The sequence below is a fragment of the Lipotes vexillifer genome, unplaced genomic scaffold, assembly GCF_000442215.2.
Source record: "Lipotes vexillifer unplaced genomic scaffold, Lipotes_vexillifer_v1.1 scaffold214, whole genome shotgun sequence".
Taxonomy (NCBI): domain Eukaryota; kingdom Metazoa; phylum Chordata; class Mammalia; order Artiodactyla; family Lipotidae; genus Lipotes; species Lipotes vexillifer.
Genome location: NW_006788863.1, coordinates 1460255 through 1487589, shown reverse-complemented (window position 1 = coordinate 1487589; position 27335 = coordinate 1460255). Strand labels below are relative to the sequence as shown.

Genomic DNA, 27335 nt, shown 5'->3' with positions numbered 1-27335 from the left:
CTGGTAACAAAAGAATTCATCTATCTTAGTATACAAATTAATGTAGTAAAAGGAAAACTATAATTTCCCTAAATAACTTATTCTAACGTCTATTTGGAATCAAAGGCATTAGTTTCACCGTTATTATCTAAGATATTAGTAGCATGTATTGCCTAGAAATTTTAAGCATTTTTATCCCTATGGTGACTTAGGGTCTCATTTACATACAGCTCTCAAGTTGCATCTTGCAACGTTGTGTATCCATGGGAAACAAGGTCAAGTCCAAAGGGCACGAAAGAGTAATAGATAGCCTGAAAGCAGAAGCAGACGTCTTAGAAGTTGTTTAACACATGTCTCTGTGATATACTGATTTTTAAAGGAAAATATGAATCTACAAATATTAGAGAGAAAAGAGTACCTCATGCTGACGAGGACATCTCCATCCCGAAAAATAAAGAGGAGGATATTTTCCTGGGTTACATCATGAAAATTGGCACTTTTTTCATTTGCAAAAAATAAATCAGGTTTCCACAGACACTTGTACATCGTGGGGTCCACCGTCAGGGCATCCGAGCCCCGGAAATCACTAGGCAGCTTCAGTCTGGGGTCGTTCCACTTCTGTCTCAGGAAGATGTTGACTCTATAATCCTGGGAAAATTACGTGTGCGTGTGTGTTTACTGCCATTTTTAAGAATGCGTTCAGCACCAGAATAAAAAGGGTTCAATCATTAGCAGCACAAATACGTTTGCTCTTCCAACATTAACAAGGATCACAATAGCTTGGTATATAAAAAGCCCCTCGTGTCTTTGTAAGACTCTCTACAGACATCCTCTTAGCGCTTGCGAGTTCAAACGTCGTCATAGAACTTTACCAATATTGCTTTACTGTAATACAAACACCAATTATACCAGGGGGTTAGTTGGTATTGTCAAAAAAGCACAGGAACTGCTAAATACTGCCATTATTCTTCCCCCCAAAGTAGGATACCTCTTCATTAAAAATAGATAAGAAGCCAAGAGAAAATATTTCACTTGTATTTTACTAAGTAGCAAACTACAAAAATAATTTATATGTATATAAAGCTACAAGGGAGTTCGGGAGGGAAGGATTGGGAGTTTGGGGTGTGCAGATGGAAGCTGTTTATCCATAGGATGGATAAACAACAAGGTCCTACCGCAGAGCACAGGGAACTACATTCAGTATCCTGGGATAAACCACCATGGAAAAGAATTTTTAAAAGAGTGTGTATATAAGTATAACTAAATCACTTTGCTGTACAGCAGAAACTAACACAACATTGTAAATCAACTGTACATCAATAAAAATAAAATAAAACTACATATATGTTTAAAACGCACACTTTATATATATACTTGAGGAAGAAAAGGAAAAATTATCCTTGCCTACTCATACATGTAAATGATTATACAGAGGTAGTCAAATAACATTTGGATTTTGCCAAACAGATGAGAGTACGTGAAAAATTTGTAAATGTTATGTTCAACTACAGTAGGAAAAGGTTTTGAAATCCACTAAACAGCTGATTATTTTGCTTCAGTTTTTTGCCTATCTCCAAAGTTTTAATTGTAAAACTTTGTAAAAGTTGGATTATATCAAGACATGTATATTCTAAGAATATATGAACCTCGAAACGTTGTCTAATACCTTAATACATTTTATATTTGCCAGTGAAATGAGATTCTGGCACACATTGCGTTACTGGGGTATATACAGTCAAACGCAGCATTGTGGCATTATGCTCAGGGTTTTTTATTTTAATTTTATATACTGAACTCAGAATATGCACCAAAGTGCTCAAGGCATAAATGACATTGGGTTTCAGCATCCTTATTTTCAACCATTCAAAATTCACAAAATACTATCTATCCATGGCCTTTTGACATGATCAAAATGAATCAGATCATAAACTTCAAATCAAAATCCAAATATTTAAATAGGAAGAGATGATAGATTATCTTTCTTTAAATAATAAGACCTAACATATTTATATGAAGCACAAATACGCACATTTTATTTATGTATAAAATATAAAATAAAGCATAAGCAATGCGCAGTGACTCTAGGAAAATTTGAGGAATTCACTTTCTCTCTCCTATGATGTTCAGATTCTATAATAGTAATCAGAGGACGGTAAGGCACATATTGATAATAAATATTTACTGAACTACAGACAGTGAAGTATGATTTAACGTACCTACATCTAACAGCTAAACTTGATGTTTATAAAAACTTCAACACATATAACACAACATTGTAAATCAAGTATACTTCAATTAAATACATGTTTAATAAATAAATGAACTTCAACACATAATATAAATTGATTGTTAAAAATCGTACGCAGACGGTCTTGAAGTGCGAAAGTCAAATAAATTAAGAAATTATGTAAGCTGGCACTGAACATATCTGTACCACTGGCCGGGAAAACAAAAGTAACATTTTCCTAATCAAACGAACATGGAATCAAAGAGGATGTGAAGGAGGCCTAGGACCCTGGAAGATGAAGACCTGCACTACACAGCTCCATTAACTTTTTGTCAAATATACACATATCTTACAACTCATAATGGGACTTAAGTGGTTACCTCATATCTGATTGTGACAGCTAAAGAAATTAGCTCAAAACATGTCCAGGACATAGGCCTATCAACTGGTGCGCCTTCCAGTGGCCACAATGCTGCTTCCTGACCAAAGTTTCTCTCAACCCAGAAAAACATGCATGGCCCCCAACTTAAGAAGAACTACACCATAGATCTGCTCATTTTCAAATAAAATTCCTATTTTGCTAGCTTCGCTAAAGCACATGGTTGATATACACTTGCCATTACTTTGAGCACTTAACAGTATCCAGTTCCAAATTATTTGCTAAAAAGCTTTCCTGTAATGATCAGCCAAAATGACTGGTATTCTAAAATTATATACAGTAAAAGCTATTCTATTACCCTCTTATAAAGAAATTAACCACCTCTTTTTTTTGTTTGTTTGTTTTTTTTGGTTTTTTTTTGTTTCTTTTAGCGGTACGCGGGCCTCTCACCGCTGTGGCCTCTCCCGTTGCGGAGCACAGGCTCCGGACGCGCAGGCTCAGCGGCCATGGCTCACGGGCCCAGCCAATCCGCGGCACGTGGGATCCTCCCGGACCGGTGCACGAACCCGTGTCCCCCGCATCGGCAGGCGGACTCTCAACCACTGCGCCACTAGGGAAGCCCATAACTACTGTTTCTTATCCAGGTAAATCATCAAATACTACATCTTTAAGCTGTGGTATCTGAAATAAGCATTCACGGTATTATGATAAAATACTGTGTCCTAAGGGTCAGATGAAGTTGCCGATGTATCTTTTATAAGCTTATTACTAAAGCAATGGTCCTTTATTTTGGTCAATAACCATGACATGAAAATACTGAAGATGAATTTTTCTTTAATTTTTCATTTGCTTATCCAAATATAACTATAATATCTTTGTATAGGTATTTACTACGTGCTAGGCATATTTGGCCTAAGTGCCTTACAAAAATATGACTATTTTTGAAAGTTTATACTATGAAAATGGTCTCTTGATGCTCGTAAATGCTTCCTATTACTGGGAAGTACAAGGTAAGCTTATTGTCGTGTTTCCTTTCTGTCTGGCAGCTAGGGAACTGAAAGCTAAACCCTATGGCTAATTGAATTAATGTATAGCTCACATCCTGGAATGACTATCATTGTATGGCTCCTGCACATTTAGTACTGTTTCAATTACTTCGTTGTATTTTTGTTATTATTATGTACTGTAAATCCTCTCCAGAAATAGGGGGCTGGATAAAAAAATAAATAACAGTTGAGACACTGCCATATACTGACAAGACTCTTTCAGTATTATTTGGGCACAACTCCCAAGCAACTTTACCAGTGTGGCTTCTAAAATCTGGATGCTTTGTTTTAGCCTAATATTAGGTTTTATTACTTTAAAGAGGGTGAGAAATATGTATAGAGATAGAAATATTAAGATCTCATTGGTATTCTTTATCTAGACCCAAGCAACTACATTTTGCTTCTTAGTAATTAATTTCTAAAGACATTATATCACTATTTTTTTTTAATATCAGAAAGATATCTAACAGGAATTAAAGCAACGCTAACCTTTAACTTCAGCATATTTTGCATAATTAAAAAAGAAGCCATCTTACAATGTTTGGGGTGGAACTTCAGGAATTAAGCCTGCATTATGTCGAGCTCCCCTCAAAATCTCCACACAGGCACACATTCTTTTGGAGGCACTGTTTACTTCCCACCTATTTCCAAAATGGAATGGTTAACTCATCTAAAACTGTATCGCCAAATTATTTTTCTTTTAAAATTTTTATAGCAATTGCAATAGTGTTTTTCCATGTGAAGTCCATTTTTCTAAATTCTTCTTGAAGTCTAATCAATGTTTCCACAACATCCCAGAATATATTCATGTCATTTATCATTTATTAAGTTCAAAGCATTTTAATCAGCTGAAAGCTGATGAAAGCCCTAGATAGTATCAGAGACCTTGACAAAATAAACTGTCTGTGTGAAAAATTACAAAATTACAAATGATACAAGAATGTTTTAATCTACAGTCAACCCTCTTTTTATTCTATATGTCTGAGACAGGCTGGGACCTGGGACCTGGGACCCTTTGCTGCAGGGCTTGCACCTGGACACACGTTTCCTGCAGCCATAAAGAAACTATAAGGGACTAAAAATAACTGACAACAGCAAATGGAAATGAGGGTGTGGAGCAGTAGGAACTCTCACTGCTGCTGGGAATCAAAATATTACAGCTACTTTGGGAGACAGTTTGTCAGTTTCTTACAAAACTAAACATACTCGTATCATATTGCACTCCTTGGTATGTACTCAAAAAGTTGAAAACTTATTGCAGCTTTAGTTATAACTGCCAGAACTTGGAAGCAACCAAGATGTCCTCCAGTGGGTGTTGGATTAATAAACTGTACTCCATCAGACAGTGGAATATTATTCGACACCAAAAAGAAATGAGCCATCAAGCCATGAAAAGATATAAAGTAACCTTAAATGCATATGACTAAGTGAAAGAATACAATCTGAAAGGGCTGCATACTGTATGATTCCAACTATAATGGCATTCTGGAGAAGGCAAAACTAAGGAGACAGTAAAAAGATCAGTGGTTGCCAGGGGTTAGGCAGAGAGAAGAATAAACAGGCAGAAGACAGTGGTTTTCCAGGGCAGTGAAATTCTTCTGTTTGATACCATAATGGTGGATACATGTCATCATATGTTTGTCAAAGCCCATCAAACGGACAATGCCAAGAGCAAACCCTAATCTAAACTCTGGATTTTAGGTGATGACGTGTCCATCCATGTAGAGTCATCGATTGCAACCAAAGGACCACTTTGGTGGAGTAAATCCATAGTGGGGGAGACTCTGCACATCCCAGGGTGAGGGGCTTACAGGAACTCTCTACGCTTTCTACTCATTTTTGCTGCGAACCGAAAACTATTCTAAAAAATAAAGTCTACCTAAAAAAAGGGAATGCAAAAAATTATGTAAACAAAAGGAAAGGGAATAAATAAAAAGTTAGCCAAAATTTGGAGACAGGCAAAAAGATGGCCCTTTCAATATCACACTACATGCTATCTAACAAGCCCACCTAAGGGTTGTATGAGTCTCTAGGAAAATGTAACTTTGTTTGACTTGCCATTTTCTATAGATCAGGGCCCAGACTCTGTACAATTATGTCATTTCAAGAAGATTGCTAAATTACAAATGATTTCTGTCAGGTAGGAAAGACATTCCCAAAGGTATGCCTTTATTGCCCTGTGGAACATTAACAAGTATATCTAATCTAGCAACCTAAGTGCAGCATTCTTTCTCTCCAGTCTCCTGAATTCTCCACTGAATCAGCTTTACTATCTGGCTGGCTCCCTCATTAATAAGTTAAATAAATCACTGACATGTCCTTACAATATTAATGTTTTTAACTTTTTAAAAATTGTGCTTTGTTCTCAGAACGTTAAGTATAGAATTACCATATGATCCAGCAATTCCACTCCTAGGTACATGCCCCAAAGAATTAAAAGCAAGAGACTACAACTGATATTTGTACACCCTTTTTCATAGCAGCATTATTCACAATAATCAAAAGGTGGAAACAATCCTAGTGCCCATCAAATGATGAATGGATAGACAAGTGTTGTATATACGTATACACACACCGTGGAATATTATTCAGCCATAAAAAGGAATGACATTCTGATACATATTACAACATGATGAACCTTGAAAACACTACCCCAAAAAATCAAGACTAAGAAAGAGTTTGTCCAATATTACTACCTAGAGAAGGAATGCAGGGGAAAAAATAACCCTAGGGAGGGTAAGCATTTAAAGGGCTGGCTTTCTCAGAAGTCTGAGAAAAAGAAGAAAGCCCTGAGAATGTGATTTCACCAAACCAGAGTCAAAAGCTTTAAGATGGTCAACAGCAATAAATGCCATCAAAGGTCAAGTACAATCAAACTGAATGCTTTCAGCAAATGAGGGAGACACTGATTTCAGCAAAACACTGTGGCATATAAGAGCAAGATGACAGAGAATTAGGACATGCACATTTCCTATCTATAAGATGAAGATAATAATGATACACCCACAACACAGGGTTTTTATCAGGAATAAATGAGAAAATATATGTAAAGTACACAAAGTTCATCTGGCTATATTAAGCACTAAGCAAGTATCGATATTTTGTCTCATTATTGATGTATATATCCTTAATGTTGTTATTCTTTTATAACATTGGTAATAGAGGTGAATAGGCTTTTTGCCTCAAAAAAAAAAAAAAAATCAAGCCTATACCGTAACTCATTGGGTTTTCTCTGTACTGTGATTGACCTACAATTATTCTAAACGGTAATCCATTTCTAGGTCACAAATCTTGAAACTGCTTTGAGCATCTCCTGAAATGAACTCTTCTTGCTTTCAGCTGCACTGATGTAAGCTCAATATACCATAAGCTTTGAGTCTCTACTGTAATCCTTTTTCAAATTTTATTTCTGAGTAGAACTCCAGAGTTGTATTACAATGAGTATCACTGAAAAACTGAAATCAGTTACTTCATTGTATCATTCTTGGTCATTACGTCTTATTATCTCATTAGGAAAGTGCTTCCAAGATGCTTTTCTATTAGTTATGTAGCTACACAGTATTATATTCAATACAAGTTGCAGCACGCTGATGCATCTTTTAAGAGTGTTTAAAAATTTCACAATTTAAATTAATAGCTTTGGCTTAACATTCATTAAAAGATAAAAGATTATTAATTAGTATGCTTTGGTTCATGCTTAATGGGCATTTCTAAATAATTGCTACTTATTGGCATTTCAAAGCCTCTGTATCTAGATAACTAACTTAGAAACCTATTTATTTTCATTTTCATTTATTCAATCACTATACTTATAGCTCTATCATTTATTTTGCAATAAACAACTTCCCATCAGAAACAGACCGCTTTTATCACTGGGAAATTACTTAATTGTTTTGAAAGAACTTGGTGACAAATGCTATCATTATTCATTCCAAATAGCACACTAATAGTCATGATCTGGAAAATGGATGTTCTCCAAGATTTTCAGTACCAATTAACACCCAAATTACACTACTTATTCAAGGCAATAAAACATTTCACAAGAAGGCATTAAAAATGGTTAGTTTCATTAATGATATTTTAATATTAAGAACTGTTCATCTATATTCTGTGTTGTTGTTAGGATACCTCTTCTGGTTACTTGTCATTTTTACCTAACTCTCACATACGTAATGTTGCCTCATTTGATTTCTTTACATTACGATAAAAAAAAAAATGGCGTTCAAGGAAATAAAGAAAATCAAGTCTCATAGCATCTGGCAGCATCATAATTAAAGTTCTATCAACAGAGCTGTTATAAAGCCTGGTGTGAAAGGGATTTAAATTTAGTCATTAGTGAGGTTAGAAATTTCATGTAAGAACTGCAAGCTAACAAAATGTCAGTAAAAATTCTTAGGTTATGCTTTATCTATTTTTCTCAATATGTGATCTTTTAAGAGTTTTTAGTTATATACTGTTTAATAACACCCTATGAATATTTAAATTTTTCTAGACCTATGTCAACATTCCACTTTTATTAGGGGTGCCTGCTAGGTGATACAATGCGACCACCCTAAACTATAAACTACATGAGTTGCGGTCTGCTGGACTGGATATTTAGCAAGTGCCCAATATATTTCTGTTAAATACAGAAGTGAAGAAATAATTTCTATGACATTTTGACAGGTTAGGATATTTGGCTAGCACTGTTTACACCATTAATTTAATTTTTCTGTACTAGCTGATAATGACAAATTTTGGAAGGAGAAAATAAAACTGGGACATTTCTCATCCTTCCTTCTTGTCTAAGACAGTTGACCCTTGTACAGCGCAGGGTTAGTAGTGCCGACCCGCCACTCAGTCAAAAGTCCGCGTGTAACTTTATTGTGTGCCCTTCTGCATCCATGGATTCAACCAACTACTGTAGATCGTGTAATGCTGTAGTACGTATATGGTACTACAGTGACAAAAATCTGTATAAAGTGGACCCGTGCAGTTCAAAAACGTGTTGTTCAAGGGTCAGCTGTACAATCCTCTTACTTATGACGTCTGATCACCAGTGCTTCTGAATAATATAGCTAAGAGAAATAGGATAGAGAGTAACTTAGTAAACTAAGACAAGTTGTAAGGAAAGAAATTTAAAGTTACATATAGAAGAAAATATATAAAATAAAATTGTTTTAAAACAACAAGGATAAGTAACTGCCAAGAACTAGAATTAAGCTCTTTTAGCTGATCCCAAATATGATTTTCTTCTTGAAAAGGTCATGTAGCACAAAGGCACAGAAAGCTTGGCAGGATCATGAATCGTAGTGTGACAATAATTCAATATAATTACAAAGCGTGTCTACACCAAAGAAAATGGACTGTATAATCAGGCTTTTATTTCCATGAAAGAGTTCTTAGGTACTTCTGATGAGGTAAAATGTCTGTGTACAGATCGTTACAATAAACCTAATACCTTGGGCTTCCCTGGTGGCGCAGTGGTTGAGAGTCCGCCTGCCGATGCAGGGGACACGGGTTCGTGTCCTGGTCCGGGAAGATCCCATGTGCCGCAGAGCGGCTAGGCCCGTGAGCCATGGCCAGTGGGCCTGCGCGTCCGGAGCCTGTGCTCCGCAACTGGAGAGGCCACAACAGTGAGAGGCCCGCGTACCGCAAAAATAAAAAATAAAAATAAATAAACCTAATACCTAATTTTCCCCACAAGTGCAACAGTTCACATTTTCAATTCTAAAAACCAACTGATGTAAGCCAAAGGTAGGAACTGAATGGAAAAATCAACAAATATTTTCAGTATAACCATAGAGCAGATGCCACCTTGCCTCTAACAAACCATTCTTCTGCCTTGAAGGTCTTATTTCAGTAGTCACCAGCAGTAGCATATAAACTGATACAGTAAGTGACTGCTGTACCAACTTCAAATGAGGATGGTTACATTTATTTGATGATTTGGGTAATGCTGCTATTAAGTCAGTAAATATCACTTACAGCATTAATAACGATGTCTTACAGAAATGGAAGGTAGCAGAATGCCAACGAACACACCGACATGAGAAATAGGAACCATAAAGCTAAAAACTGAGATTATGAAACAAGCTGAAGGAGTACATAACCATGGAGGTTAGAAGGGCTTAAGGAGTATTCATATGGCTGTGACGTTGTTTCTTCCACTACACAGTTACAGTTTGTGAACAAATGTGAGATTGATTTTAGTTTAGCGAGTTAGCCTCTGAATTATGTCCCCGCCACTCTCTCACTTCGTCCCAGCTTACCCTTATACACTACCAAATGTAAAATCGATAGCTAGTGGGAAGCAGCCAAATAGCACAGGGAGATCAGCTCGGTGCTTTGTGTCCACCTAGAGGGGTGGGTTAGGGAGGGTGGGAGGGAGACGCAAGAGGGAGGGGATATGGGGATATATGTATATGTATAGCTGATTCACTTTGTTATAAAGCAGAAACCAACACACCACTGTAAAGCAATTATACTCCAATAAAGGTGTTAAAAAAAAAATAGCCTCTGAATTAGAAGACAAATAAGTAGGAAGGCATGTTTTCCAAACAGAATTGGCTAAAATGTCCTTACAGCAGTGTTAATGTGCATCACGACGATGGCTTCTTTGTTTGGTAATGAACTTTATACACTGGAGGAAAGGGCTGCCCTCCTCCTTCAGAAGTTGCCCCACCTCTGTCTGCAGTTCCTCACGCTACACCCATCCCAAGCTCTGTGTTCTACATTATGTTTTCTGGAGTAAGCAACTGCCAGTTAAAGTAGAAAGATCTGAGCTGCAGAGGAAAGCTCTGGGCAACACTGAAGCTTCCAAATTTTAGGACTTCCTTTATTTCAGCAAATCTTTGTAGGGGAAATTTCCAGGGGGCTATTCATAAACAAAATGACAACTGTACAGTGAAGCTACTAACAAACATAAATGGTTCGTTTTCTTTAGGATGAGATTCTATCCTGATAGTACGTTAATTTGCAAATGCATGACAACAAAACAGTGAACCACTCCTACGAGTTACTATGCCAGGCAAAATACTGTTGCTTTATTTCTATAGTTTTTTCACTCTTTTTAGGGTGTAACGCATCAAGTATACAACAGATTCCAGCACAAGCCTGTCTGATATCACAACTTACACACTATTCATCATGCTGTTTCTATGAACATATATCTTATATTTAGACAAATCTAAGGCTCTCTGCTTTTCCAACCTCTTTTTTTGGAGGCGTCTTTTTGTTTGTTTTCTTTTGTTTTTAAGAAATATGCTATCTGGCTATTATAAAAAAGCCAAGAGATCTAACACAACATTGTAAATCAACTATACTTCAATAAAGTTTTTTTTAAAAGAGATAAATTCTGGTTAGAATGTAGAGAAAGGGGAACAATTGTACACTATTAGTGGGAATGCAAACTGGTACAGCTACTATGGAAAACAGTATGGAGAGTCCTCAGGAAATTAAAAATAGAACTACCATATCCAGCAATCCCACCTCTGGGTCTATACCCAAAGGAAACAAGATATCTAGAAGCAATGCTTGTATTTCCATGTTCACTACAGCATTGTTTACAAGAGCCAAGGCATGGAAACAACGTAAGTGCCCACCAATGGAGGAATGAATGAGGAAAATGTGGTATATATATATATACATATATAGTAGAATATCATTGAGTCTTAAAAAAGAAGGAAATACTGTCATTTACAACAATATGGATGAACCCGGAGACCATTAAGCTACGTAAAATAAGCCAGACAGAGAAGGACAATTACTCCATGGTATCACTTATATGTCGAGTCTTAAAACAACGTTGAATTCATAGAATCAGAGTAGGAGAGTGATTGCCAGGAATTTCGGGGTATGGGAAATAGGGAGAGGTTGGTAAAACGTATAAACTTTAGGCTGTAAGATGAATAAGGTCTGAGGATCTAATGTGTAACATGGTGACTGTAGTCGATAACACAATTGTGTAATTGAAATTTGCTAAAGGAATAGAACTTGAATGTTCTCATCAAAAAAAAAAAAGAGAGAGATAAATGTGGATATGCTAATTAAGTTGATGGGGCAAATCCTTTCACAATATAGAGGCATAGCAAATCATCACATACACTTTAAATTTGTCACAATTTCATCTGTCAGTTATACCTCAATGAAGCTGAAAAACAAAAAAAATAAGCCCACCCTGGGTGATTGGAAGGAAAAAGAAAGAAATAACTGCTCTCCACACGTGGACCCTCTTAGTTACCCTGCTGAGTCATCACTATTATTTCTGACTGGTGTCTATAACAAGTAATGAAGAGTAAGCCTGTCTTAGATAACATTTTTTTCCCTTAGAAGACATCCTAATGTTATCTCTATATCGAGAATAGCTTGTACCTTTCCCAACTATTAAGCAACAAGGTATTAGGGCATCTGTTTTTGGAAAGACTGAGCAAATCTATAAAATATGACAGCCTTAAAACACACATCTATAAAACTCTGTCTTATAGGTATGCATGAAATAAACACTGCAAAAGCAAAAAATAATACTTATGATAAAATGGAACATTTAAGTCTATTTGATGAGTATGGTTCCAATTCTGAACCTTTAGGCTGTATCTTCACAACACAAAGGGAAAGTCAGGTTATTTCATCAAAAGAAACAGTAAATATAAATAATTTGGTTCCTCTTCATAAAGGTCTCTAAAACTGACAAGAATAACCCTCTACTATTATAACATATTTGCTCTGTTTTTTAACCCAATAAATGTTCAACATGAGTCTATTGTTTAAATTTGCTTGCCAATTTTTTTATGGCTATGTGGACTCACTTTTTGCTAGACAAATAGCAGAATTTATTTGTTCATTTATTTAACCAGTATTAGTTAATAATATGACATTATTTATGTATTCACTAACCGAGGGCCTATTGTCTCCTCACTTTACAGGAAATGAAGTTGAATACATTTTTCCTGACTTAAGGAGTTAATAGTCCTTCAGAGATCAAAAGGAAAAGACACAAAAATAGTTGCATCACAGTCAAGTAGCGATCTGGTTTAGCAAACAAACATGATAGAGCTGAAAGACCTGGATGGAAAAGGGGGCACAGGGTGAGTGGGAGTAGCTCAGAGTAAGAGGCCCTGATTACAGACGAGAGATGGAGGTTCGAGGCAAGTAGCGGAGACAAAGACGCTGCTGAAAACTGGTGGGATCTGGTCCCAGCAACGGTGCTTTGGGCTCGCCGCTGTGAAGAGCAGGCAGGAGGACGAGAGAAGATTATGTGAGAAATTACGCAGTATTTTGTTCTAATCCTCAAATAGCCTGTAAGAAAGTTCTTACTCCTTTTCTATGTCCCCCACGTGTTTTCAGCTTGATACAATTAAGTAACTACTGATGGGACCTAGAGAAGTGTAGCATCTGATATTTGGGAGGCATTCAATGTTCATTAAAGAACAGATACATTAATGGTACTGCCCGAGTTGGGACACATATGTAGCCTTCATGCAAATGAGAAAAAAAATCCCTGCATTAGTTGTCCTAAAATGCAAGATGGAGTTGGGAATGTTTCCCACAGGCCGAAACACCTCGATGGTGGTGTTTCGGGAATAGCATAATGGTGCCATGAAAGATAAAACAGGGTACAGGGAAGAGTATAGAGACCAAATAGATCCCCTGAAAGTTTCACCTTGAGAAAATGAAATTTCTCACTCCTGTTAAGTGAAGTGCTTAGATAAACTAGTCATATTTTCAAATGATGAGGGCTACCCTTGTGTCCTGAGTGATATACAGTTGTCTGTCCTTTACTTCAGAGCTGTCTTCTAGTGATCTATACTATATTAGACATACAGCCATTTAGGTGAACTAAAGTCACTGCAAGTGAATTTTGGACTTGATTTCAAAATCTTTAATTATCCAAAATATCTACAAACTCTCTAAAAATAAAATCAAGTACTCAGGGCTAAAGACATGGTTCTATAAAAAATAAATAACATTCTCCTTACAATTAATATATTATATTCTTATATTAATTAATATAAAAAATAGGTTTCATAATTTAAATGCAATATACAATTGCTTTTGTCACACACTATGCTACTCCTAGGAATAGAGGAAAACATATTTAAAATCATTCTTTCTCTGGTCTGAGGTATTCCCTGAAAAACTCTACTGTGTTCTAACCATTGCTATTAGGCTTTTAATCCAAATCTTATATTATTCCTTAAGAAAAATATAAGTATCTCAAGAAAAAAGGTACCAAAAAAAAACCCATTAAGCTTTCTTTCTCCCCCCTAAAGTATCATTTCAGCATGTGGTGTTTCAAAAAGGGTACAAATCTAATATGCTAAAACATTAATAAGCAAGTGGACTGTACCAAATGTCTTCTAAAAGCTGAGGGGTAATTGCATCACACATGGCTCAGGGCATCTACTAATCACCCTCCACAGACATATTTGTCCCTAACGCCCAACTCATCCTGGATGGCAGCCCCACCTCAAGCCTCCCTTCTCTGTTCCTTTCACTCTTTTCTGTCCCTTCTTTCTCTTCCTGGCCCTCTCCTTGCCCTTTCTTTGTGTCGCATAATCTTTTCCGGGAGCTCCGCTTTTTACAATTCTCTGCTCCACACATCACAAAATTAGCACAAGAGAAAAAACAAAGATTCTTCTCAGGAAATTGCAAGGAAAAAAAATCTATGAACAGTTAAATATTTTTGAATGCTTCTACACATAAGCATATTAGGAAAAAAATGTCGCTCCAGAATATTAATTGCATAAATCCTTTTCCCAGGTGGTATCCAATTAGTCGTTCAGAGTGAGTACGTTAATTCTCCCAAGTCTGTAAGTTTCAATGCAATATAAAGACGAAATTTGAATTTTGCAAAATTACAAAGCCATTGAAATCACTGATTCAACAAAACCCTGAAATTTGAATATTTAATACTAGGAGAGAGCTTGCATTTTTTTCCCCTGAGAGTTACTCCTTATTCTTCACTTATAATTTCTACCACTATCCTCCAGTTAAAATCTTCTCAATTAAAAATATTAAATTGGGTGTAATCTTACCATTGTTGTCTCTTGAATAGATCCAAAACTGTTGATAAAAATGTTGACAACGACATCAACGGGAATGCCTGTCAATAAAAATTAAGGATATATTTAGTAGCTGCAAAAAACTTGGTCAGAATCTTCATTTTTTATGGTTTATGCATTTGATTTTTCTACTTTTTCCAATCCGTATGGATGTAAAATTATAAACCTATGGTCTCAGGATACCATGTTCACAGTTGCTATTGACTTATTTTTCTAAATAGGGATCAACACATAAATAAAAAATGAGTTCCATTGTACTTTATAGCGTTATTTATTCAGAAATATTTCTCTCTTAAATTGTAGAAATTCTGGGAAAATACATTTACCTTAAATTTTTTTTTAATTAGGCTGATGCGTTTACTTTAAGAGATTGTAAATTATTCTTTAAAAAACATCATTTTTAAAATATGGTGTTTTTTTTTGCATTTTATAATCATTTTAAATTGTTACCTTAAATGGTAACGCAGAATTCAATTACAATTGCTAGATTTTGATTTTTAATTCATGAAAATGCAAAGTTAATCAGAAATATAACAGGATCATTATTAAGATTTTTGCCTGACCTGCTGGAAAATAATTTTAAAGTTCATGGAGTGAGAACTAAAGTATAATGTTGCCAATTTCTTTCTGTTTCTCTCTTTTTTTTTTACTCATTGTGAACTGCTGCTTGGGCTAACAAAGGGAAAATGTGAATTTAGCCTTTTAGCCACATAACCTCTGACTGATGAAAAACAGGTGTTGAATCAATACAGGGTAGACATGTGACAACCCAGAACACGGTGCTGCTGAAAGTAACCGCAGGTTCTGGTAATGAATAAAAACCCTGTTTTTATGACACAGTCGTATAACTTCACTTGACTAGAAGCAGCTGCAAGCTTTTCTTTTTCTTTCTTTCTTTCTTTCTTTCTTTCTTTCTTTCTTTCCTTTCTTTCCTTCTTTCTTTCTTTCTTTTCTTTCTTTCTTTCTTTCTTCTTTCTTTCTTTCTTTATTTTTCTTCTTTCTTTCTTTCTTTCTTTCTTTCCTTCCTTCCTTCCTTCCTTCACTTCTTTCTTTCTTTCTTTTTTCCGTAAAGGAAAAATAATCAAGCCTTATAATGTTAATCTGATCTACATTAATGCCTGTCCTTAACCAGCAACAAAGATGACAGTTTTCCAGAGATATGTTCATATAACTTTTCCTAACTCATCAAGAGGAAGCAAGAAAGGAAGAGAGAGAGGAAGAAAGAAAGAAAGGAAGGAAGGAAGGGAGGGAGGGAGGGAGGGAGGGAGGGAGGCAAGCTGTACCATCTTCCCACAACTTTTAGCTCAAGTACAGTTTTGGTTCTTGAAAGGAATGATAGGAGATAATGCTTTGTTGAAGAAAACATAGTCATTTTATTCACAAAGTTAACACGCTTTTAAAAACCATATGGCCATTTTTTTCAGCTAAAGAGTAGAGGGAATTTTTTTAATCAATGTAAAAACCTAATGAAGATTTAAAAAAAGAATTTAAATGTCTATCAGAGCATTCTCTATCCTCAAATGAGTATATGGCCATTCTCTTACGAAGTAGAACTTTGGTGTCTGAATGAAAGTCAGAGCCTAAATTTTAAGTTATTAAGGTTAAGAATACAAAGTACTTAGAAAACCCATCAGATCAGTTAGCCTATTAATTCACAATATATCTTTTTTTTTAAAAAAAAAACTGGGAACTATATAAGCCTATTAGAACTAATGCTTTGCTTATCTTTAAACATTTTTGGCATTAAATTGCTCTGACTTAAGCACATTACATGACAGTTAGATGTCAATTTAAAATATACTGTTTTGAATAAAACAAATAAATGATTTTAAACAGATAAAATTAGTTTTTAAACTGCAAAGAATGGAGATATTGGGGTGGAGGGAGACCAACCTTTGAAATTTGGTCTTATCCTGGGATCATAACTGACCAATAGCCTATTCAAGATATTGCTAGTGGAGTTGGCCGGTACTCGGGCAAGGTCCTCGGCTGACTGCTGCCTATACAAGAAAAAAGCAAAACAAAGCCCTGGTAAGTATTTAGAATAGCAAGCAACAGGAATGCGTGATGTTCATTGGAGAAGAGACTTCGCTTTTTGAGATAAATTTGTAGCCTGGCTTTTCCAAATAGAGGTGAAAAGTAGTAGACTTATCAGAATCCCAAAAAGTATTTGTCATAAAAAATAAAAACAAACACAAAAAGTATTTTAGCGTTTAATTTTACCAAATGCATGAAACACTGCCCTAAATACTTCATGTTACTTTCTTTAAATAAAATTAAGCAGACCTCTCACTTGTCCTGTAGCAACATGCAATCAAAATCTAGACAAGCACCAAAGAATGGCAGACAAGGAAACAAGAGCAAAAAATAGTTTTTGAATAATATATACAATATTAACCTTCCAGCTAAGCAAAGGAGTATGTGAATACTACAGGATGATATGGCCAGAGAGGGTCCAAGAATTCACAAAACAATCATGCTGACCCATAAATGATATTGTCCAAGAAACACACAAGGAATGCTCTCCGTGGAGTAAAATACATCGGGGATTGGTAAAAGCAGTTCCTCAAATATCAGACCAATTAAAAGGGGAAAATATAGAGCTCTGAGATACAGCTGCCTTTTCTTTTATATGTACATATTTGTTGTCAACTATCAAAAAGAGAAAAACTGCCATTTTTTCTATTTTAATCAACTTTGAACAATGAATCTTGACTAAACTGCTTGGGACTAAACACTTCCTTGGAAGCCAATGGAAACTGTTGTTCTTTACTGTTTGTTTGGATTCATTTACCACCTGTAAAGTCTTATCATATAATCATTTTCCCAGTCCAAAAATAATATCCATGAAAATCACAGGGAAGATTAAAACTACACTTGGTGCCTCCAGCATTGTCTATTCTGTACCGATATGGTAAAAGTGTCAATTTCTTAAACGACATTATAGGAAGCAAAAACTGTCATGTGCTTGGCTTTGTTTTAAAACCCCAGCTCTGACCTATCAGGCAATTCTTTTCTTTGTTAATTATCATACAATGTGCTGATAAGATACAACCACTACAGGTGAAATATGACAGATATTAAGAAGCATATGAAAAAATCTAAAACTACTATGAGTTGATACAGACAACCTTTTCAAGTAGCTCTCAGAAAGCATCCAAAACATTGGAGAAAAAAAATGAAAACCAATTAGTTAAACCCCCCCAAAGGTGCAGGAGATTAAGTAGATTTGTTTCTCAAATCTATCAGCTTGATATCAGCTCCCACATCCTAGCTCCAGGATTTGGGGACCAGTAATGAGATTTTTCCATTTCATTCTCCAGGATTTGGGGACCAGTAATGAGATTTTCCCATTCATTCATTTTCCATTTCATTCTCAAGACAATAAGGTTATGTGGAAAAATTAGATATTAAGATGCAAATTAGTGTCCAAACCCTCTACAAGTTTTCTCTTCCAAGGGAGGAAAACGGAATTGATGGATTACAAACTACACTTGAATTGGATCAGTTAAGGACTGCTATTATTATGTCTCGATATAAAATCCTTCACAAGTACATTTCTTCTAAGCAATAGAATGAACCAGACAACATAAAGACAATTAACAATTTCTTTTCCTTTTTGGCCACACCACAGGGCATGCAGGATCTTAGTTCTCCAACCAGGGATGGAACCTGTGCCCTCTGCTGTGGAAGTGCGGAGTCCTAACCAGTGGCCGTCAGGGAAGTCCCACGATAATTTTTGTGGGAGAGACATCTCCAGCCTGATTTTTTCTCCAGCTGTGAAGAGAGGCAGAATTTGCCACCCCATAGTAGCTCTTCAGCATAAAAGTTATTTTGAGCTAAAGGCACTTGAAAAACAGCAAAATTCAGGGAGAGGATTTCTCTAAATTCTTCTTATCTGCCTGAAGAGAGATCCTCCAGAAGGAAGTCCCTTGTCTTAAGTCGCCAAAATTAATAAATGTGTACCTTTTATCCGGTTAGCACGACTGCTGTCAGACTATTTCATAGACCCAGCTATTGAGGGTAGAGAGAGGAAAAAAAAAACCAACAAACCTTTCCTCCCCTACATCTGTAAGGTGTGTCACCCAAACTCATTGGCTAGCCCGTCTAACTCACTACCAGATTTTATCCTTCCTACAGAATCAGTCAGCCCCCCTTCATGGAATATCATAACTCCTCCGCATTGTATGAATCCAAACACAACCTATCCTTTAATACTGCCCTTCTAAAATCCTGCCCCAATCATCCTGGCTTACTGTAAAAAACACAAACTGATAAATTTACTGTTTGGCAATTATTCTGTAGCTTTTTTTTTTCATATCTGTGTGTATATTACCAACCAGATGGAATGTACCGAGTGATTCCTGAGGGAATCATGCCCTACACTCGTACGGCATCGAATACACGTTGCCCCAGGCAGTCTCCCGCGTGCCTGCTCTTCTAGGTTGGTTTCAGCCTCAGGATGCCCGCGGGTGCTATAGTGGTAGCAGCTTCACTCAACATTTCCAGATGAGCATTTGCTCCTGACATGTCCTCTTAGGAAAAAGGACTCATTGCCCGCAGAAGCTTTCCAGCATTAGCCATTCCTGAACCAACCATTAGCAAAGAGGAAGAAGCCATCATAATTGGCTCAGATCAATAATCTGATAGGGCTTCCCAGGTGGCGCAGTGGTTGAGAGTCCGCCTGCCGATGCAGGGGACGCGGGTTCGTGCCCCGGTCCGGGAGGATCCCACATGCCGCGGAGCGGCTGGGCCCGTGAGCCATGGCCGCTGAGCCTGCGCGTCCGGAGCCTGTGCTCCGCAACGGGAGAGGCCACAACAGTGAGAGGCCCGCGTACGGAGGGGGGGAAAAAAAATCTGATAGAGAATGGGTACTGGATAATCAACCACCATATCCATTACCTGATTGCACTTGATCATCACAAAGACTCACTTGGTCACAGAGGAGAGACATGAACCACAGAGAATGGTTTTTCAGTAGAGAAAGAGAAAAAACAGATGGGTAGAGAGTCAGCAGTAGGTGATTAAATGGAGCCATAGGGTACATGGTATATGGAAACCAGGTCACAGCAAGGTTCAGAGATCTTCTAAAGTAGTAGAGTCAAGAGTGAAACCTGGTAACCCCCATTCCTAGTCGTCATTTCACAAGCCTGCCGTAATGGAAGTGAAATATTATCTATCTTCTTATTACCACCCATCCATGCATTGATTTAGGTGATAAGATAGATAGGTAGATAGATATTACATTAGTCTTACCAATTTTTAAAATCACTAGTCCTGGAAAATCTGAAGTTGCCCTTTCTACAACTTGCCAGGGTCACTCTTCCCTCTAGCCATCTCCAAATGCTTAGATTTCTCTCTACAATTAAATTTTAAAAATCTTATTTGCCAGTAACAGCAAAAGCACAGTGTTGGTTGACAAAAATCTCTTGAAATTAAAACAAAGGAGTATATCAAATATGTTATAGCTCTTTTTCTTTATTCTCATTTGTGTCAATACATATTTTCATGTCTCTGCTGCAGGTAACCTGGTATGAGTCTTTAATCAACACTTCACCTTTCTTTATATTAGAAATTCAAAGACATTTTAAAATTTAAGTGAAATCTCAGGTAATTTATATTCACATGGATGAATTCAGGGATTTTTTTCCTACCTAAATAAAAAAATAGAAATCATTCCTTTTCAGCTTGGTCAATCCTAAAATAACATTAAAGTCATCTCCACACATTAAAATATATTTTAAAAGCCTAGATAGCTGCATCACTTTCTTCAAGACAGCTGAAACAATTTGCATATAACACATTTTCCTGTGTTTGCACTTTACTATACATAACCTTATAATTTGGAAAGTGGCTAGTATTTATACAAAATAACCAGGAATAAGAAGAGTTAAATGATTTTAATTAGGTTCCATGCTCAATGTCTATTTCGTTATTAGAGATTTCACATTCTGAATCTCAGTCCAATGTTTTATCCATCTGATGAGGCCATTGTGTTTTCTTTCAATAAATCTATCAACGATTATGATATTATTACACAAGAGGATTGATTTCATGGAAATATGATATTAATTTAAGACAATAACTGAGTCTACTCAGGCAAAGTCATCAAATGACTAAAGAAAATAACGTCTTTTATATCAAAAGCCTTTTTACAGCCTGCCTCTTTTGTTCACTCACCTAAACTTGAACTGATGTCATGACTAATATGCTAAGGAATGGACCAGGCTGTATAGCTGGATGATGTAATGTTTTCCAGCACTAAACGAAAAATCCAGAAATGTCTTTCCAAAGAGGGAAGCTCAGTTTTCCATTAACTGCAGAATGTACTTATTTTCCATGACCCTTTAGCGACCACACAGCACTGCTGCATTTCAAAGCTGGTGTGCGCGAGCATATTGGCTTCACATCCTCCCTTAAACCAGGAATCTGAGTCAAAGGACCGTTTTGTTTTTCCAGTTATAAATGCAGCAAGCATGGTCACGGGTCTTCTCAGACCTGAGTGTGGCAGGGACCTAGCCAGGCCATCTCAAGGAGGGAGCTGCAGAGCTTTCTGCTGGATGTGAACTAAAGCAAGCACCGGGGAGGAAGAAAAGAGCAAGGCGTGCAAAATGTGTACATTGTATTATTTCTCCTCTTTACTCTAGGGCAGTGATTCTTTACCTCTTTTTTAGCACTACAGATACCGCTGAGAATATGATGAAAGCTATGTGCTTCCCTTAGGAAATGGCCACAAAGTTTGCAATGCTGAGGGTTCCCGGATCTGCCCCACAGGTTAAGAAACCCTCCTTCGTGGAAAACAAATGCTGTTATCCTCACCTAAAGTGAGATAAGGGAAGATTTTTTTTTTTTTTTTAAGATGATGGGACTTTGTCAAAAAGACACAGGAGCCAACTGAAAGAGCTCCCTATGGCCAAATCTAGGATGACTTGAGCAATAAAATAAAATTGTTCCGGCTTATAATCCAAAGTATAAAATAAAAACGCATGAGTCCATGAAGATGTAAATAAAATGGCTGATTGAGTAAATAACTAAATGGTAGAGCACAGACAAATCTCCCGTGCAGAATTCCAAATAACTGGCATAGATCCTCTGCTCTCAAATTGCTGGAGCATCACACCCCCAGCTTGGTGTGAGCTGTGCACAGCGACACCTTTCCAAAGAGCATGGGATGGAAAGGGGGAAAAACAGTAAGTTCTCCGGGGGAGAAACCTGACAAATGCGACCTCACCCAGGTGATTAACCTTAACCTCTAACCAGGTGATAAGTCATGTTGACTCTGTGTACGTTTAATATGATGTGATGGGACTGTCATTTCCAAACGAGTGTTCTTCCTCCCCAGAACACATAACTTCAATCTAGTCCTGACAAAAACATCAGACAAATCCCGGCGGAGGGACATTCTACAAGCTACCTGACCACGAGTCCTCAAAGCTTCCATGGCCACAAAAAACAAAGTCTGAGAAACTGACACAGCGAAAAGGAGCCTAAGGAGGTGTGAGGACTGGATGCCATTTGTATCCTGACTGGAGACCCAGAGAATAAAAAGGACATTAGCTAAACACTAAGCAATCTAAATACAGACCATAGTCAATAACAATATACCACTGTTGGTTCTTTTTTTTAACATCTTTATTGGAGGATAATTGCTTTACAATGGTGTGTTAGTTTCTGCTGTATCACAAAGTGAATCAGCTATATGTATACATACATCTCCATATCCCCTCCCTCTTGCGTCTCCCTCCCACCCTCCCTATCCCACCCCTCTAGGTGGTCACAAAGCACCGAGCTGATCTCCCTGTGCTATGCGGCTGCTTCCCACTAGCTAGCTATTTCACGTTTGGTAGCGTATATATGTCCATGCCACTCTCTCACTTCGTCCCAGCTTACCCTTCCCCCTCCCAGTGTCCTCAAGTCCATTCTCTAGTAGGTCTGTGTCTTTGTTCCCGTCTTACCCCTAAGTTCCTCATGACATTTTTTTTTCTTAGATTCCATATATATGTGTTAGCATACGGTATTTGTCTTTCTCTTTCTGACTTACTTCACTCTGTATGACAGACTCTAGGTCCATCCACCTCACTACAAACAACTCAATTTTGTTTCTTTTTATGGCTGAGTCTTGAGTTGTAAGAAATGTGCTAAACTAATGTAAGATGTTAATAGTAGGGGAAACTAGATGCAGGATATTGGGAACTCCATATTATTTTGACAATTTTTCTATAAATCTAAAACTGTTCTAATTTTTATTTTAATTAATTTATTTTTGCTGCGTTGGGTCTTCGTTGCTGCACGTGGGTTCTCTCTAGTTGCAGCGAGCTGGGGCTACTCTTCTCTGTGGTGCGCGGGCTTCTCATTGTGGTGGCTTCTCTTGTTGTGGAGCATGGGCTCTAGGTGTGCAGGCTTCAGTAGCTGTGGCTCGCGGGCTCTAGAGCGCAGGCTCAGTAGTTGTGGCGCACGGGATTAGTTGCTCCATGGCATGTGGGATCTTTCTGGACCAGGAATCAAACCCGTGTCCCCTGCATTGGCAGGTGGATTCTTAGCCACTGTGCAACCCTGTTCTAATTGTTTTAAAAAGTTCATTTGAGGAACAAAAAAAGAAGAGGGGGGAAAAATAATAATAAACACCTCACCAAAGATGAGCAAGGTGGCAAATAACATATGAAAAGATGCTCCACATCATGTATCATCAAGGAAATGCAAATGAAAACAACAATGAGGTACCACTACACACCGATTAGAGTGGCCAAAATCCAGAACACTGACAACATCAAACGCTGACAAGCATGTGGAGCCAGCAGACACTCGTATTCATTGCTGGTGAGAAAGCAAAATGGTGCAGCCACTTTGGAAGACATTTTGGTGGGTTTTTATAAAATGAAACATACTCGTACTATACGATCCAGTAATAGCACTCCTTGGTATATACCCAAAGGTAATGAAAACTTATCTCCACACAAAAACCTGCACACAAGGCTTACAGCAGCTTTATTCATAACTGCCGAAGCTGGAAGCTACCAACACGTCCTTCAGTAGGTGAATGGATAAATAAACTGGGGAACATCCAGACAGTGGAACGTTATTCAGCTCTAAAAAGAAATGAACTGTCCAGTCATGAAAATAAAAGGAGGAAACTGAAACGCATATTTCTAAGAAGCCAATCTGAAAAGGCTGTATAGTTCCAACTATATAACATTCTGGAAAAGGCAAAACTAGAGACAGTACAAAGACCAGCTGTTGCCCAGGGGTTGGAAGTTTGGAGGAGAGATGAGTGGGCAGAGCACAGAGGATTTTTAGGGCAGTGAAAATACTCAGTATGACACAATAATGATGGACACATGTCATTGTGCATTTGCCCAAATCCACAGAATGCTCACCACCAAGAGTGAATCCTCATGGAAACTATGGACCTTGAGTGATCACGATGTAGATTCATCAACGTTAACAAATGTACCATCTGGTGGGGATGTTGATAATGAGGGAGACTAGGCCATTGTAGTGGCAGAGGGTACACGGGAAATCTCTGTACCACACTCTCTATTGTGCTTTGAACCTAAAAATTCTCTGAAAAAGTAAAGTTAATAGAAAGAACAAGAAAGAAGCTAAAAGATTCAAGAGAGGCACTCATACTTTCTTATTCCAAAATCCACAGCCATAACTGGAGGTAAACTCTCTATACAGTCAGGTAAAACTGACATTTTGATCATACGTGGCGGCTGGGGCTTATGAAAAACCACTGCTATAAGTCTGTACATATCACCTTACTAAGAGGTTAGTTCCCATTTTTATCTACATGGAAGAATTTTTAATTAGACAATCAGATAGACATACAAAGACAGACAAACACTTCCTAGATTCAGGTAATAAATGAGGTCAGTAGTTACTTAAGAATCCAGATAATTGTGGGGTTATTGTAGAATACTTTTATTTGTTTTGTACTCGCCTTACTATAGTATAATTTATTATCACCTCTCTTAACAGCTTCCGTATTTATTCTCCATTCGGTTTTCCCAAATTGTGAACGGAAGGTTTATGAATACAGTGAGCGATACCTTTGACTGACTAGTTGACTTTAATTAGTTTTATATTATTTGAAAAGAATGTGTTTATGAGTGTATGTGTATATGTGCAGCAAAGTCTGTTGTGTTATAATTGTCCAAGAATTATAATTACAAACAGTGTTCCTCAACAACTGTTTTATTTATCACTCCAGTTGGGCTTAAGGAACTGTTAAATCCCATGGAAACATTTGACAAACTTGTCTGTCTTCAATTACGCAATTACATTACCCATGGCTCATAGAAAAAAATATTTTTCATGAAGAAGAAACATCTATTTAGAGATGCTACATATTGGACACTAGTGATTTCCAAAACTCATCAAAGACTGCGGTCCTTTTGATACAAGCCTCATGGCACAAGGAATTAAACTTAAGCCTCAACCCAAACAAAATGTTTACTGTGCAATTATTTTCCATACTACACAGAAATGGTATTCCACCCAGCCCAGCAAATCAGAATCAAGAGTACTGCAATAATACCTCTGACTCTGAGACGAATTACAACTGGAACAGGACTTATCTTCTGTCAGTTTTCCGCACGTAGCCTAAGTGTAAAATACTTCCCTTCTGGCCTAAGAGACGTGGTAATAAGATAAGCTCCACAGTCGCATAATAAAGTTAAGTATGGGTATCACTGAAGACACTCTTACCTTAAGAGTGGACACTGTTCTAGTGCCAGACAGACTGTGAGATTGCCACGTGACACTGGCAAATCACTTACCCTCTCTGAGCCTCCGTGTACTCACCTTTAAATGAAGGTCCCAATGAGGTGAACTCTAAGATCCGTGCAGGTGACAATCCAGATCCTCCTGTGATGGATCTGCTGCTTCCCCCCAGATCTCCCAGCACAACTGAGGCTGCCAGAAATGTGGCTGCTTAAGGCTCCGAGCTCGGTCTCTTTGCAAACAGCCTTCAGCTGAAGGCGAGCCATGTCTGAAGACTCTGCGAGGACGCCAAGCCCCAAGTCCCTCTCTACTAACCGAGGCCGCTCTGAAGGCCGTCCCAGCCTCGAGCTCCTGGGGCATCAACTGAAGCCTCAGTTGCAACTGCCTTGTTCCTGTGTTTGAATCTGCCTTTCTCAGCCCCAAGAGGTCTTGTTCCAAAACAATCTCATTCTGCAGGTCAATCTCCATCTCAGAGTCTGTCCCTGAGAAAACTCAACTTAGGACATTAGACAATAAGATCCCTCAAAGAACAACAAAAGCTTCACCAGTCACGCAACTACAATACGCTGCATTTCTCTTCTGCTTCAGCCATTTAAGGTTTAATTTAAGAAAGCTCTTGGCATTCACAACACGCCATGCACAGTGCATGTGCTAGCTAGGTATTCAAGAGTCAAACACACATACGGATGATTCTGACATAAAGGTGGTATTTAAAGCTGCAGGTTCTGATGAATGTGTCCAGCGATTCTCAGCTTCAATTGTGCACTGAGCCCCCTGGAGGAGCTCTGCAGACTACAGGTGCGAAGTCGCACGCCCCACCTCCAGATTGAATTAGTGCGGGATGAGACCCAGGCATCAGGATTTAAAAGCTCCTTGGATGATTTTAATGATTAGACAAATCACTGGTTAGAAAAAAAAAAAAAAGTTTACAGTGACAAAAGGACATGGAATTGAAACACCAGGAGTCCCAACATTTAATGAGCAGATGTAGGAAGATAAGCCGACAATTAAGGCAAAGGATAAGCTGCCCAAGAAGGAGGCGTGGGCAAGGAATGTTGCCGCCATATCAGTAAACAAAGGATGCTGCAGCCATCAAGCCATCACATGACAGCCGCCCCCCGGCGATGCCCCCTGAGGGGACTCAGGATGAGAACGCTGGCCCCCGGCAGCTGAGGTGCACGTCAAAGGAAGGGTTTCAGTGAGCCCAGACTCTTGCATCTTCCCATACATAGAAAAGCGCTAAATTCATTAAGTTGAGATGTCTGGCTTCCGTTAATTAATGGTAATCTTTTGATGTTCCGATTACTTGGTCTTTGTTGCAAAAACTCCTCTGTGTTCTGGCTCTCCCCTTACCTCTTTGGAACAGTGCCTCCGAGCTATTCTGAGAGGCTGCATCCTGGGCTTAAGTCCTCAGTTCTGTCCGCCAAATAAAGCATAATTCTCAAATTTTAGGTTGTGCATTTTTTTCCGTCAACAGAGAAAACCCACAAGTGTGGCGTCAACAGAACTCCAGGAAAAAAATGTTTGATGGCAGGGCTGGTTCACAGCACCAAAGCTGCTGAGAGGTTAATAAGTTGAGGACTAAAGACTCTTTACAGGACTGAGCAAAAGGGAGAGCTGCTTTCCAGCTGAGGGAGAGACAGAAGCCACACTGGATGGGATGGTAAGATGTAGGGCGGGAGATGGAATGAAGAATGTGATTGGAGGGACTTCAGGAGGTGGCACAGGAAATGCTGGGCTCTTCTCCCGCCCTGGATACACCGTCTCAACAGCAAGGCACGGATCCGTCCCCTCTGCGAGAAATCCAGAAACTAACGGACAGGCTTTCCCACCCAACCAGCCTCAGTGGCCCCGGTAGGAAAAGGGGAGACACTGTATCCCCACAATCCCCAGCCCCCAGGCACCACCCACCACAACACAGACCAGAGAGAACAGGGAAA

General features: G+C 38.0%; 1 protein-coding gene across 1 annotated transcript in view; it reads right to left on the bottom strand.

The window, feature by feature from the left end:
* GLRB (glycine receptor beta) overlaps positions 1-27335 on the bottom strand; it is a 70011-nt gene that overhangs the window by 23764 nt on the left and 18912 nt on the right. The window contains exons 2-5 of the mRNA XM_007461878.1: positions 16567-16673; positions 14647-14714; positions 398-627; positions 208-290 (exon numbers count right to left, since the gene is read on the bottom strand). Coding sequence (XP_007461940.1) covers positions 208-290; positions 398-627; positions 14647-14714; positions 16567-16673 — 488 coding nt within the window. The remainder of the gene's footprint in view (positions 1-207; positions 291-397; positions 628-14646; positions 14715-16566; positions 16674-27335) is intronic.